The sequence below is a fragment of the Erpetoichthys calabaricus genome, chromosome 3, assembly GCF_900747795.2.
Source record: "Erpetoichthys calabaricus chromosome 3, fErpCal1.3, whole genome shotgun sequence".
Lineage (NCBI taxonomy): Eukaryota > Metazoa > Chordata > Cladistia > Polypteriformes > Polypteridae > Erpetoichthys > Erpetoichthys calabaricus.
Window position 1 is genome coordinate 238371126 of NC_041396.2, and position 16145 is coordinate 238387270.

Here is a 16145-nt window from a genome sequence, read left to right on the forward strand (position 1 = left end):
AGTAGCTTTAAACCATGTATGCATGCACAAAGTCATTGCTTTCTTCTTCTGATTTTAATATGACATCATTTGTTGACACACAGGGGATGTTCCAAATGTGCTCATTTGCCAATGAATATCCTATAAATTGTTCCACTTATTCATGTCTTAAAAACAACTGCATTAAACCAGCAGGCTAAAAATGCTCAAGACTGCAAACGGACTTGAAAATAGGCTTGAAGGAATAATACCTCAATGGAATTAGACACGCAAACAAATAATCAGACAGTGCTTTATTGCTATCATTCTGTTAATATTTCATGTATCAAACATGTTCGACCATTCGTTGTCTCTGTGATCCTCTATCTTCTAGCGACAGTTGCAGCAATGTTTACATTTTGTGGAAATCTGGTGGTGATCATTTCTATTTCTCATTTCAAGCAGCTTCACACACCAACTAATATACTTATTCTTTCACTTGCTGTGGCAGATTTTTTAGTGGGACTTCTTATTATGCCATTCATGGTAATACGGTCAGTTGAATCCTGCTGGTATTTTGGAGACATATTTTGTTCTGTTTATGCTGATTTACTTTTTGTATTAACTGAGGCTTCCATCTTAAATTTAGTAGTAATTGCCATTGATCGATATATTGCTTTGTGTGATCCATTACTTTATTCAACAAAAATTACTGTTGGTGTAGCTTCCTTGTCTGTGTCAATTGTCTGGCTAGTATCTCTGATCTATTCTTGCTCTTTGTTGTTTTCTGATGGAAATACAAAAGAAGCCATAGGATCAAATCGCTGTCCAGGAGATTGTGCACTAATACTAAGCGAAATATGGGGTACTGTGGATATAATATTTTCATTTATTTTCCCAGTTTTTATAATGGTTACATTATACACAAAAATATTTGTAGTTGCAAGAAGGCATATAAGAGCAATTTCAATGCAGCAAAAGGATTCAGGGAATGAAACTAAAATAAGGATAGTCAGGAAATCTGAAAGAAAAGCAGCAAAAACTTTAGCCATAGTAGTATTTGTCTTTATTCTATGCTGGTTACCATATTATATTTACACCATACTAAATCAGTTTATAACCTTTCCTGTGCCTCCTGCGATAACAGGTGGGTTTTTATGGTTAGCTTACTTAAATTCTGGTTTGAATCCCATAATTTATGCTTTGTTTTACCCATGGTTCAGAAAATCACTTGAACAAATTTGTACATTAAATATCTTTCTTCCAGGATCATCTCTAATAAATTTGATACCAGAAAATTAAATTATTATAGATTATCTACTAAATGATACTGTACTACCATATTTATTTTCTGAAGCAAAACTCAATTTGCATTAAATCATTTTACATATTTCATTGGTAAATAACTTAAAATCAAAGCCTGAAACATGTTAAGGGTTAAATTAATTAAAGTATTTAGGTAAAAATGGGTATGCTGTACTATGTATTTTTTATTTACAATCATAATAGATTTGACTGAAGTACTGTCCTTATATGCCGTTTTAATTTTGTCAAATGCAATACTCTAGTGACAATAATAATAAACAATAATTCTAAATGTTCTTTTGTAATATGGAATGTGTTTTATTTGAAAGATAATAATAATCTTTTCTAGGAAAGATAATATACCACACAATATAACTTTTTTCTGAAGAAAAAAATATAGCAATTAAAGAAAAAAATAAAATTTGTCTCAGTTTTTTAGCAGAGATGTAAAAACTACTCATAAATTATACTTCAGTTAAAGTAGAAGTACTTTGTCAAATTTTTAATTGCACTGAAGTAAGAAGTATTTCATTTACATAATACTTAATATAATATTAGCTGCTTTCAAAAGTACTCAAGTACAAAAAGCAGAAGTAATAATAATAATAATAATAATCACATCTTTGATCGCTTCATAACTGCATTCAGAAGAGTTTCTACTTTTTCTCCAACATATTTTGCACTTCATAAACTGTGAAGTTTACGGAATTAGCTAATTTTCAAAATTCCTGCTGTTTGGCCGTGAGAAACCTATTGTTTTCAAACAGCAGTCGCCACTGGACAAGTTCTATTAGTAATAAGAAACATTAAAGAGTCATCACAACTTTCTTCCTTTCTGCGCTTGAAAATGTTGAAATATTTTACACACTGAAGAAGATGCATTTCTACTGTGACTTAAAGTAGGATTAGGATTTGTAAATTGACAGTGTCTATTAGTACTAGACATGAAATTAAAAAAATGGGCCCTATTCTGTGTTCAGTTTAAAGCTATTCACTGTACTTGGGCGCTTAATGATTATATGGTGTGAAGAAAAGAAACAGCTTATTTTTATTGCATTGCTATTGAGTTTAAAAGTAATATTGTGTCATTTAAATTCAATAACTATTGTGTTACATTTTAAATGCAATTCCATCAAATTTAAAACACATATTAATGCAATTTTATATTGTTTAAATGCATCCATCCATTTTTCAACCCACTATATCCTAACACAGGGTCACAGGGGTCTGCTGGAGCCAATCCGAGCCAACACAGGGCAGGAACCAATCCTGGGCAGGGTGCCAACCGACTGCAGGACACACACACCAGGGCCAATTTAGAATTGCCAATCCACCTAACCTGCATGTCTTTGGACTGTGGGAGGAAACCCATGCAGGCAACATGCAAACTCCATGCAGGGAGGACCCGGGAAGCGAACCCGGGTCTCCTAACTGCGAGGCAGCAGCGCTACCCACTGCACCACCATGCCACCCACCATAGATTTTACTCTTTCAAATTGTCCTGATTACTTGTTTTATTGTATGTTTTTATTGTATGTGTGTTTTATTTTTTATTCATTGATTTATTTATGTATTTACCTAATTGTACTGTTTTATGGTTTTGTGTCCTTCAATGTCTAAGAAAGCTGCAATTAAATAAAATGTATTATTATTATTATTATTGTTATTATTATTATATCTTCATGCACAATATATTATTATGTGGCCCCAACATTTGTTTTTTATTATCTCAAGATCAAGTACAGTAAGCGTTACATGTGCATAAATGATTTTGGCGACTTTGTGAATCCAAGTGGATTGGTAAACATAATTGATTAAGCTATATTTTAAATTTGGATTTTTTAAAATACATTCTTTGTATTATATCACACTGTACTAATTTAAACAAATGCAGGAAATTGAAATATCGACAAACCATGCACATTGACCATAATTGTTAAGCTTTGCTACAAATTATTTAATATTTTGTTATTTAATTTAATTCTCCAACCAGTTAAAATATAAATAAATAAATTTAAATTTCATTTTTATTACGATTATTAATGCCAGCAATAAAGTAGAAAGATATTTTAATGTAGAAAGTGGTGCTATGTCCTCTGTGAATTGCAGGAAGACAAAAGGGTCTAGACCCCTGTACACTAAGCAGTTTGTCTTGCATCCACCCTGCACACATAATTTTATAAACCATTGGAAAGCCTGTGTTATCAGCCTCAGACCTAGGAGATCATGGGCAAGGTACAAGCTACTGTTGCTACAGGGTGTAGCCACAGCGGTAAGGTGCCAAAAGCATCAAAGAAGCAGTCAATAGTTTGGAATCTTTAACCATACCTACTTTTTTTATATATACCAATTATCCTCTTGTTAAACAATGGTACTGTTACTAACTATCAAGATTTAAATACACCACTATTTGTCAGATTAGGGACCAATGTCGTCATTTTCAAAGGAAGTAATTACAAACATTTTCTAAGGAAGCAAGCACTTCTGTGATTACAATACTGTTCAGTATGTTGATGAGGTGCCAATCAGAGCAGTCTGATTTTTCAAAGCAGGTGATTCTTTTGTGAGACATGTATATATCTATGTTTTGTAGATAGCTACCAACAATAAACCTTTTCCATTTATTATTGACATGCTTTTTTTGTAAAAACAACACACAGAAATGCCCTTTTCTTTAAAATACAGTACCATTTTGTAGCCCATTACACTCTCCCCTACTTTTTCTGTGATATCTCCTGACATTTTGCTCTAAAAGCTATGCCTTTGATTCAATGCCTAGTGTGTCTCAACCACTGGTCTTGAATCTAATCCTAGCTATTCTGGATACACTATGGCAGGGATGGCGAACTCCAGGCCTAGAGTGCCGCAGTGTCTACAGGTTTTCATTGTAACCCTTTTCCTAATCAGTGACCAGTTTTCACTGCTAATTAACTGTTTCCCCGTCACTTTAATAGCTCTGTTAGAAGAGTTCAGCCCTCTGAATTGATTCCTTTCTTCATTAAATGAGAGCCAAGCAGAAATGAGATGTGAAACGAGCTAACAGATGACCAGCTAAACTAGGGCTTCAAACTCCAAACAATTTCGCTCCAATCACTTTCTTAATGAGAAGCCAATTCTTGCTGTTAATTACACCCGTTATTTAATTCCATGGCTTGTTGCTGCTCTCATTCTGCCACAGCACACATTTTGAAAACTGGTGTTTTTCTGTTCTTTCTAAGAGCACCATCAAAATGTTTTGGTGACCAGAGATCAACCTTACCAAGACCATCACCTCTCTTTAATTTCAGATATTGTGTGATGGGCACAGGGGAGCTGGTTATGTGGTGGCTTGTTTTGTTTCTCATTATTGTTTGGCTGCTAATTAAAGAAAAAGAAACAACTATGGGGCCTGAGTCAAGTTAATTAAAAGAAGTAATCAGCAGCAAAAACTGGTCACTAATTAAGAAGATGGTAAGAATGAAAACCTGCAGCCACTGCGGCACTCCAGGCCTGGAGTTCACCACCCCTGCACTATTGTGTGGTTTGGTAACAGATACAGATGATTATGTACAACTGCATTGATGCCAGAACTTCTGTGGGTTTTACAGAACAAGCTGATGTTCTTAAAGTGTCTCCCTCTCTGCCACACCGTTGATCTGTTGCTAGGTCTCTTTGACAATTTGTGGGTCCCACTGGGTCATCAATATTTCCCACCTGGGGTCCTGAACCACTGGTCCCCATTTCAAGTCTATGTCTCTATCCCATTGATGTTCCTTTCTGTAGATTTCTGTCAGGGGCTGTGGTTTCCATTGTTCAGGGTGGAATTCTCTGGCCTGGGCTCTGTGCCTGGAGTGAGTGAGGTTCTATGACCTCAGAACTGACATGTGCAGGAAAGTGCGGCAAGCAGCCGAAGCCATATGAGGTTTCAGCTCCCTCATCAGAATGATCAGACCCTGAGTCTGGTGTTTCATTATTTGTTCTTGCTGGTCACTTCACTTTCCTCTTTAATGTGTTCAATTTTCATGTGTTTTTCAACAGGTAAGTCATTGACAGGCAGCAGGAGGTTGTAGTGTAGTATCTGGGGTGTTCTGCTACCAGCATCTGGCTGTACCTTGTACACCGGGCTGTCTTTAATCTGTCTTTAATCCTCTCCACAATATGACATACCTCTTTTCCCCAGTAGGCATGGGAGTTTTTCTGAGCCTCCTCTCTCAGACAGGTTTCTGACAAGTTTCGATAGCATCTCTCATTGTACGGTCATAGTACTGCTAACCCTTGGCTGACTGTTATCTGCAGCGATCTGGTAAGCTTCTTCTATCTTGGTCGTGCATTTTTGCACAAAGTCCTGCATTCTCATTGTCAGGTATAAGGTTAAACAATAAATGCATGCCTAATGTCTGGTAAGAAATCTTTCCACTCAGACTTTTTTTCTTCTTCCAAGGTACATATCATCTGAAGCAGAGTTTGATTGAATTGTTCTATGGGATTCTCCAGTGGATGATAGGGGGTTGTGTAGTAGCGAGCTATTCCAGACAGTTGCTGGAGCCTGTGGAATAACTTATTCTGAAATGCACACCCCTGGTCATGGTGCAGCTTTGCAGGGTAGCCAAAATGGGGGTACAGTCTTGGAAAATATTCTCAGCTGCAGTTTTTCCAGATTTGTATTTAGTGCCATATGCTTGTGGCATATTATCATTTATTTATTTATGTATTTATTTATCTATTTATAGTATCGTTTAGTTCTTTACCTGTCTAACAGTTATCCAGTGTTTATGCATATGTTGCAATGCTGCCCTGGGGAACATTATTTCACTATATGCTGCATTACAGTGTATGGATAGTATGACAATAAAGTCACTTGACCACTGCCTGACCACCATTTGACAATCTGCACAGTCAACCTCATTAATGCATATGGTACCTATATGGTACCTTTATATTTTTAACATTTTACTAAGAAATAATCTGTTCTTACTTTTTATTGTAATGTTTTTGAATTATGCAGGAAAAAAATATCCTGCAGTATAAAAAGAAATGAATATTTTTCCCTGTTTATTATAAATGCATTTCACACACAACATGTACACATGTGCACAGGAAAGTGTTTTACACTGTCTATAAAAATCAGTGTATAAATCTTATGTTGTACTTAGAATTCACAATTCCTTTACTAATGTCTATAACACAAATAGAATTTAAAACATTGAGAACTGTATGCCAGAGACATGAAGAGCAATGTCATCCAACTGGAATGAAGTCGAATTTTAAGAAAATCAGTTTATATCTTGTCTTCAGCCTGATTATTTAACACTAGCTGTATGAGCTCCTGCTGTAAAAAGCCCGGACTCCTAGAAAAAAATGGATTCTGGCACTTCAATCAATCAACCTCATCGGTTGTGCATTAGCAGCTAAGCGAGGATCTTTTTCCTTGGTGGTTTAATTTTGTCTCTCTCCTTAGAGGTTTTGTTTTGCCAATGTGCTTACCTCGCTTGTGTATTAGCGGCTAAGCGAGTTTCTCTTTTGTTGGTGGTTTCACTTTGGCAAAAACCTCGATTTCTTTGAGCTTCATGCTGTACCCACACACTTCCGGGCTTCCTCGTACTTCTGGGTTGGACAGACAAACACAAGCACTTCCACATGTAGACGTTTATATATAAGATAATTATATGTCATTTTGTTATGTTTGTAAATCTGTATATTCAGTGTGTCATTTGTTCCTCTTACCTAAATTATGTAGCAAACAGTTTTTTACTTGCTTGCCTTGTGTGTTTTTTGATGGTGCAAACTTGTGAGTGATATGTAAAATTAAAATTCTTTGAAAAAAAGTAGTTTTATGTTCATTAAAATAAAAGTTTCTAGAATAAGCAAATTTAATTATTTGTAAGAAATGTTGCATATTTTTATACTGACATATATAAATATATATATATTTATATATACACTCTATAATTGCATTGTATATTGTAGATGTGAAGTAGATGGTTTTCATTATTTTGAATAAGGCTGTCAGATCTCTCTAAAAGTGACAATCAGTAATGGTATATTAATTAATAGCAGGAATACACAATAATGTGAAGTATACTGAATGTTTTATGAAAAAAGAAAAGACTATACCAGAAATATACTGCTTAAACAAATAAAGGAACACTTTGAAAACCCATCAGATCTCAATGAGAAAAACAATCATGCTGGATATCTATACTGATATGGACTGGGTATTGTTTTAGGAACAAAAGGATGCCACATCGTTTGATGGAAATGAAAATTACACCCCAAAAATCAAAGTGAAAAAATGATGCGTCAGGCTAGTCCATTTTGACGAAATTTCATTGCAGCAGCTCAAAATCGTTCTGAGTAGTGTCTATGGCCCCCACATGCTTCTATGCATGCCTTACAATGTTGCGGCATGCTCCTAATGAGATGACGGATGGTGCCCTGGGGGATCTCCTCCCAGATCTGGACCAGGGCATCACTGAGCTCCTGGACAGTCTAACGTGCATCCTGGCATTGTCAGATGGACCGGAAACATAATGTGCCAGGGGTGTTCTATTGGATTTAGGTCAGGCGAGCGTGGGGGGCCATCAATGGTATCAATTCCTTCATCCTCCAGGAACTTCCTGCATACTTTTGCCACATGAAGCCGGGCATTGTCGTACACCAGCAGGATCCCAGGACCCACTACACCAGCATAGGGTCTGACAGTGGGTCCAAGGATTTCATCCCGATACCTAATGGCAGTCAAGGTGCCATTGTCTTGCCTGTAGGGGTCTGTGTGTACCTCCATGGATATGCCTCCCCTGACCATCACTGATCCACAACCAAACCGGTCATGCTGAATGATGTTACATGCAGCATAACGTTCTCCATGGCTTCTCCAGACCCTTTCATGTCTGCCACATGTGCTCAGGGTGAGCCTGCTCTCATTTGTGAAAAGCACAGGGCGCCAGTGTTGGACTTGCAAATTCTGGTATTCTATATCAAATGCCAATTGAGCTCCACGGTGCCAGGCAGTGAGCACAGGGCCCACTAGAGGACATTGGTCCCTCAGGCCACCCTCATTCACACCAGTGGCCTCATCCTGTTCCTCCTTGCCCAATAGTAGTAATATGCTGAGTAGTATATTATTGTTTTCCTGAATATATTATTTTGTTTTGGTTGTAACAATTTTTTATAACTTAGCAAAACAATTATTAAAATTTGTGTTAAGATGATTGTTCTCCATGCAGCTCTTTACACCTTTGTTTCCTGTTCCATAATCTGCTGTTTTAAGGCTCATTAAATACATATGCCATCAATAATACCAGTCTTATTTAGAAACCAAAAAAAAAGAATAAATAACCTTCATTGAGTGCCTGTGAACCATGCTATATACATCTGTAAGATTTTTTTTTGTGGTGGTGTTTAGAGACACAGAAAATAGATACAAGTAGATAGTCTTTTCAGCAGTTTATTTTTGCTCTTTCACCATACAGTACAAAAATCTCTCTTTTTATCTTTAGGTACCTCTATTTGTGTGGGTCCCTAACACAGCCAACTATTATATGCTTCATTTTCATTTCCAGAAAACATGATTAACACTGGAGCTACTACATATTTTTTATAAACAATTACTACCGATGCTATGCCAAGTGGCATCTGTATGATAAGAACATGCACAAGAAATCTGACAAATGAGTGAAGCCCATTCAGTCCTTCAAGCTAATTTGTTTATAGAACAGCCACATTTTCCCAATATCTCATCCAAATAAAGTTTAAAATTTGTAAAAGTGTCTTGCTTCCACTATCACTTGATATGGTAGTTTGCTCCAGATTCTCAATATTCTTTGTATGAAGAACTACTTCCAGGCTGTAGCCTTAAATACAATGTCCCTTAATTTCTACTGGTGTCTTCAAATACACGATTTGTTATGTAGTTGATAGAATTGTGCTGGATACATGCTTTAATACCTTGGTCAATTTTGAAGTTATAGATTAGAGTCCAGCGCTACCTTCTTTGCTCAGGACAAAAAAAGTCTAACTACCTGAGCATGTCAGTGGAGACATGCCCTTTAGACCTGGGGCACACTTGTTAGCACTTGAAGTGTGCAAAAGATATCACTTATGTCTTTTTTGTAGCATGCTGACCAAAAATGAAAAACAATCTCCAGATGCATATTATATACAGTAGTTTAAGCATAATGTTCATTCATATCTGTGCTGCTAGAGTTCTTGCATGAACCAGCAACAGCGAGCATACAACACCCATCCTGTTTCATCTTCTCTTGCTCCCTGTATCTTATAAATTTTAAATGATCTGCTCCATCACTTTATTACTGTTCGCCCACTAAGGTCCTCAGATTCTGGCAATATATATTTTATTCTATTTATGCTTTGTATATTCTGAATTTGTTTTAGTGTGCTATGCAGAAAATATTTGTATCCAATGTTACATATACCCCGCCTTTCTTTCTGAGACTCTGTGAAGCACCTTGAGCATAGGAAAGGCACTATATAAATTAAATGTATTACTATTATAATTATTATTATATTATTATTAAAACAATACTTGTTGCTATTTAATATACTTTATAAAATGTATTTATTATAATTTAAATAATTTTGCATCATACAGAACTAAGACATGTTTGCCAGTAATAACCAATATCCATTTTGTCTTACATACTGGAGACATTATTTGTAACTTTCCAGTTATCGGGTACTTCCGTCTTCCGAACTGACAGTTTATACATATCTAATAAAGGTTTATAAATATCATATTTCCATTTCTTTCAGTAAACTTTCATCAGGTCTGGGGGTTTTACAATGTACTGAGTGCCTGAAGCACTTCTAGCTCTTCTAATTTAAAATATGTAAACCCAGAACTTGTTTTCACTTCTGCTTGTGGCATTGCATATATTTCATTGTTTTACAGATATTTCAATAAAATATTTATTTAGTTAACTTACTAAATAACTATACTATTTAGTTTCTCCTTCTGTGTTTGTGAGGTTTCTTGCATTCTCTTTTTCTTTTTTTGCAAGAGTAGTAAACAGGAGAATTGTTCCTTGTTTCTTTTGGCTTTGCTAGCAATTATTTTTATATTTATATTTATTATTCAGTTATTTAAAAAAAAAAATCATTTTCTTATACAGTGATTTTTTTATGCTTTGCTTGATGCCTTGTTTATGCATTTTGGCTATTTCTTTAGTCTTTTTGTTTCATTGGCTTTTGGAATATACATTATCTGATCCACTATATTTCATTTATAGTAGTCTATTTTTTACTTTCCAATTCCATGCTTTCTAGATCATTTTCCATCCCCTTAAAGTCTAAGTGCCTTGAGCATGGGAAAGACGCTATATAAAAAAAATGTATTATTATTATTATTATTACTTTCTGAAAGTTATAAGGGTTTGTTATGGTGTACATTTGTTTTTTCATGATGTGATCACTGTGGCTTAAAGTATCAATAACATTTTTTATTATTCTGTCTTTATTGTTCAAAAAGATAAGATCTACACAGGCATTACCCAATGTTGAAACAAACTGGGTGAGGAAACACTCATTTGCCCAGCTTCTTCTTCTGTATTTCCAATAGGGGCTTACTGATCACATTTTGGAAAGTTAAAATTCCTCATGACATGACTATTATACCTTTGTTATTACATATATATCATAATTGATTAAATAATATACTGATGAATCTAAATATCAGAATTTTTGTGGCTTGTAGTTTTTCCTTTCTTATTCGTCTTTCCTGAAGAATGTAGAGCCACTAATATTTATATACTTTCTATTACTCTTATTGAGCCCTGTCTCTCTATAGAATAGTCCCAAGCCAATACTGTTGTCAAGTTTATGTGTTTTGTTTCTAGTACTCTTTGCATGAAAAAGTATAAATATTTTGATCTCATTAATGACATATCAACTCCTGAGAGCTCTGTATGTACTGTCCTGACCAGAAAAATCACAGGTAATGTGAACAACTTCAGAAAAATATACTTAAAAGAAATTACTTGGCAGTCACCTTCTTTTTTATATACATTTTCAAATAAAATCCTACCATGAAATTCAGCTTAACAAAAAAAAAAAAAAAATCCAGAGTCCTGCTTCTGCTCAGCATAGAAATTCTTTAGCATTTAACCATGAAATCATGACAAGCAAAACAGCACTTTTATTTCTGATGGCACATTAAGTAACACATAAAATAAAAGCTACTATTTTTCCATGTAAATAGTTTGTAATTTACAGAAATACATATTTCACAGTAAATGTGTGTAAACTACACAATTGACAAGTTGGCTAATCACAAAGCAGCTTTGGGGCTAATGCTTTATTTGCATTAAGTAGTCAGATTACCTTTTAAAGTTAGGAGTAACTTAATTCAATACCTATTTTACTGAAGAAAAAATACCCACATTACTTAAAACACAACAGGCATGTGTTACTGCATTACTATAGAAGTTGCTATCATTAATAACTTACTATCATTACTGTGTTATTTCACAGCAATATTTCATTTTTTCCTAAAAATGTTGCCTGCTGGGGCTGTAGCATTGTACATGCGGGTATCTGATGATATCAAGCATGTGCTGAGGGGTAAATTTAATCCATCCAGTTTAGGCTCACAGTGAATCAGTGATTATTGCAGTATATCTGGGTGTAAGACAAGCAGCAAATGTTTTGAACAGCATGCCGCTTCTTTGCAGAGCTCAATCCCGTAGACAATCAGAAAAGATTGTGCTGCTTGAAATCCAGTAACAGAAACCTAATTATAAATTGTCAGTTTAGTTTGAATACAACTGTTTGCTGTAGTCTGAAACAGTGTGAAAAAGGTACTTTGAAAAAGGGTATCTTCAGGGAAAATCAAACCTTGATCTTGATCCCAGTTCAATTTCAACACTATTTTAATAGAAAGGTTCTTCAGACTTCAGCAATATAAATTTATTTAACAAAGATGTCTTTGGAGCACACTTCACACTTATTCAGTGATCAGAATTATGCTGCAAATCTTGTTTTAGACAATGCCTTTAGAGTGTAAGAATATACAAAATTCTAGCATATAGGTGATAACAAGTTAATCTAATATAAATAAATCCTTCCTTATATGGGACATCTGATCATCCTGTATTGGATTACATAAAGATACCTGATACTTCATCTAACGGTCAGGAGCTAGCTAAGAGTCTGCATACTAAAGCAGTTAGACAAAAGACAATATAACTGAAAAGTTTAACAGACTAAAAAATATTGCCTAAAGTTTTTCTGCTACAATGGCGCAGCGGCTGGTGTACATACTAGTGTAAATGAAATCCAGCAATACTATCTCTCTCTTTCTTCATGAGTAGATGAAAGTAAGAAACATTAGTCATTCAATATAGTCCTCCAGCCACTAGCTAGGGATCAAGGAGAGAGTGAGAAGTTCAAAATGAATAATATGTGAATGGTGCAGGGATGTACAGGTTAGAAGAAATAAAGTTAGAAGAAATAATATTATTAACTACATACAATCTCCACTACTGTCCTGGCCGTGGCGACTAACTGAGTGGCACTGGTATTTTTAGCTCATCAAAGCATGGTGTCACTCCCCGAATTTCTTAGGCTCCTGGTGAAGAAACAAATGTGGTCACAGCCTCTGTGCCTGGCCCCTGCAATCAACCTCTGCACTGTGCTGTTGTTCAACAACGACTTCTTTCTTATTCTCCATCCTTTTCTCCTTCCACTCCACAGGTCACTTGTCCGCAACACACAACAACCTTTCATTTTCAATCCAGGAGGCATCCTCCCTTCACTCGTTTGTCCACCTCGTTTTTGTACCCTGTCTATTGCTCCTGCTGGAGGCCTTTATTTGCAAAGGCAGTCATGTCCATGCAGCTGGCTCACGCTGCCTCTCTCCAATCTCAGCACTTTACCAAACACATGCATGGCGAGTGCTATAGTATAACTGAGGTGCTACAATATAAAAAACATTTTAAAAGGGAACTTTGAGATGATTGAAAGTCATTGGGCAGGTAACATTTTGATGAAGTGGTCTGCTTTAAAAAGGTAAATCCTATGATTCAAGTATTTACTGCTATTTTATAACTATTTACAGTTCTCTTGTGGACACTGGAAGTTTCCCTGGGCCCCCCTAGTGGGCAGCAACACCCGAATGAGAACTGATACCTTAGTATATATATTAAGTGTAGATGTGTTAGTTCTGTCTGTATACTCTTTGATAGCTTAGTATTTGATCCAGGGCTTTCTCCTGCTTTTCAGATGGCACTGACTGGATAGGTTTAGGCTGCTTTCAATCCTACACTGAAACATTACATTTTTATATTCATTATGTTGTGTGAATATTGTGATAGGGCCATATCTTTGTGTATCTCCCCAACTTGCAACAAAAGTGTCAAAACAAATTCTTCATTAAAATTATAAATTATTATGTAAAATCACTGGGAAATTTAAAGGAAAAACAATGGAGAACATAAAGTAACAAAAAGCAAGCAGAATGTAATCCTTGGATGCCCATTTATGAATAACTATACAGATTTAGGTCCTGTTTAATTAATAGAGTGTCTCATCCACTAGCACTTTGTTTAAAATTTCAGCAAAATAATATCCCTCCTAATAGTAAACTCCTAATCAACTCACGTTCCACCTTTAAGCTTAGTTGGTCTTTTGTTAAAGGACAGCTTTATTTTCATTTCTGAGATTGCATCCAGGGCTCTCTGCAGAGCCATGTCCAGGATCAGATTCAACCTCAAATGACCTAATTCTGGTTGCACCATGTCTCCTTGCCCCTCTGAATCACAATACACATTCAAAGGAACTAGCTTTTGAAATTCAAACTTAAGATATGTGGGAAAATTATTTAAATGATTTTTGCTGAAAGCTACAACATAGCAAAATGTGATGAAAGTCAAGGGGTCTGAATACTTTTTAAGTCCACTGTATATAGCCTAAAAAGTCAGTGGAAACAACATATAAAATTGGCTATGAATACAATAAAAATAGATGATGCAATGGTGACAGAAATACATGCAATGATAGTTATCACAGAGAATTACTGATTGTCCATATTATACCGTGAACCTGGTCAAATATAGTATTTAACTAACAATAACAGTTGTTAAAACTGTTCAGATACAGACATAAACATCTGTTTACTGAGAAGAGATTTCTGAAAATTATATTTTTTGAGTTAAAGATTTTGCTGCAATGCATAGATTAAGACAATAAGACAAACAATACTACATTCTATTCAATTTGAATGTTAATGAGCACTTGAGGGATTATCCAGCATACTGTATATAAATATCAATAGTGTCAAATCAGCTAAACAGAATGCACAGAACCTTCAAAAAGGACAGCCATGGTCTGTTTATGACAACACTGAATAATAATAATGGATTTAGCTGAGTTACAGGATAATCAATCTATTCAGTACTGTTTCCATTCTGACAATATTTCTTGTATTAAACAATTCAGATCAAAATCTACATCTGCAATTCTTTATATTTTTGGAGCAGCTGCAGTGATGGTTACATTTTCTGGAAATCTGGTGGTTATTATTTCTATTTCTCATTTTAAGCAGCTCCACACACCAACAAACTTCCTTATTCTCTCACTTGCTGCTGCAGACTTTTTGATAGGAGTTGCTATTATGCCTTTTATGCTGATTCAATCAATAGAAACATGTTGGTATTTTGGAGATGTCATCTGTTATATATATACAGGTGCTCTTAGCATGTTAACTACTGTTTCTGTTTTTAGTTTGGTACTGATTGCTATTGATCGCTATTTTGCTGTATCAGATCCATTATTGTATTCTACAAAGATTACAGTCCATTCATCCTGGGCAGCTGTTGGAACTATCTGGCTCTTAACCTTGTTGTATGCATGCATCTATGTTCTTTCTCATGGTAGTACAGATGGGGATTCAGGAATCGACACATGCCCTGGTGACTGTCTTCTTGTACACAATTCAACTTGGGCAATAGTCGATCCCATATGTGGTTTTATCTTACCTGTTTTCATAATGGCTGCTTTGTACACCAAAGTATTTATAGTTGCAACTCGGCATGCACATGCAATTTCAGCACAAAAAAAGGCTTTTGAAGAAGGTAAAAAAGCTATTAAAAAGAAATCCGAAAGAAAAGCAGCAAAAACATTAGGAATAGTTATGGTTGTGTTTTTACTTTGTCTGTCTCCAATGTATTTCTTTTTAATAACTAATCTGTTCACAAATTTTTCAGCCCCTCCCATTGTACCTACAATCCTTATTTGGCTAGTGTATCTTAATTCAACAATGAATCCAATAATGTATGCTTTATTTTATCCATGGTTTCAAAAGTCCGTTAAACTCTTGGTAACATTTAAAATATGTTCTACTGAATCATCACTGACTAATTTGCTTCCAGACCACTAACTGAAAGGAAAAAAATGCATTACTTTACAATTACTGTAGGTTGATTAAAAATACATCAGTGTAGAAACGTTAGAAGAAAGAAAACAATTAAATTAACAAGCAAAAGTATATAAAACATAATACTCTTTATAATTTCTTGTTTATGTAGGCATTCTCCATTAATGCTAGTTTAAAAAATATGGCTTTCAAAATACAATAATGGGAGAGGAATTCAACATGAATTTTCCATAGTATATTTCAGATTTTATGTCCATCCATCCATCCATTTTCCAACCCGCTGAATCTGAACACAGGGTCACGGGGGTCTGCTGGAGCCAATCCCAGCCAACACAGGGCACAAGGCAGGGAACCAATCCTGGGCAGGGTGCCAACCCACCGCAGGACACACACAAACACACCAAGCACACACTAGGGCCAATTTAGAATTGCTAATCCACCTAACCTGCATGTCTTTGGACTGTGGGAGGAAACCGGAGCGCCCGGAGGAAACCCACGCAGACACGGGGAGAAC

At 35.5% G+C, this 16145-nt stretch overlaps 2 protein-coding genes across 2 annotated transcripts; both read left to right on the top strand.

Annotated features, from left to right (window-relative positions):
* Positions 1-234: 234 nt before the first annotated feature.
* Positions 235-1260, top strand: LOC127527111 (trace amine-associated receptor 13c-like). Its single transcript, XM_051924747.1, has one exon. It carries the CDS (start codon positions 235-237, stop codon positions 1258-1260), a length of 1026 nt encoding a protein of 341 aa, XP_051780707.1.
* A 13351-nt stretch (positions 1261-14611) lies between these two features.
* LOC114642225 (trace amine-associated receptor 13c-like) lies at positions 14612-15634 on the top strand. Its single transcript, XM_051924748.1, has one exon. It carries the CDS (start codon positions 14612-14614, stop codon positions 15632-15634), a length of 1023 nt encoding a protein of 340 aa, XP_051780708.1.
* The last annotated feature ends 511 nt before the right edge of the window (positions 15635-16145 follow it).

What these genes read in the sequence shown, in the direction of transcription:
- LOC127527111 (XM_051924747.1), top strand. Translation starts at nt 235, where the DNA reads ATGGAATTAGACACGCAAACAAATAATCAGACAGTGCTTTATTGCTAT.
- LOC114642225 (XM_051924748.1), top strand. Translation starts at nt 14,612, where the DNA reads ATGGATTTAGCTGAGTTACAGGATAATCAATCTATTCAGTACTGTTTC.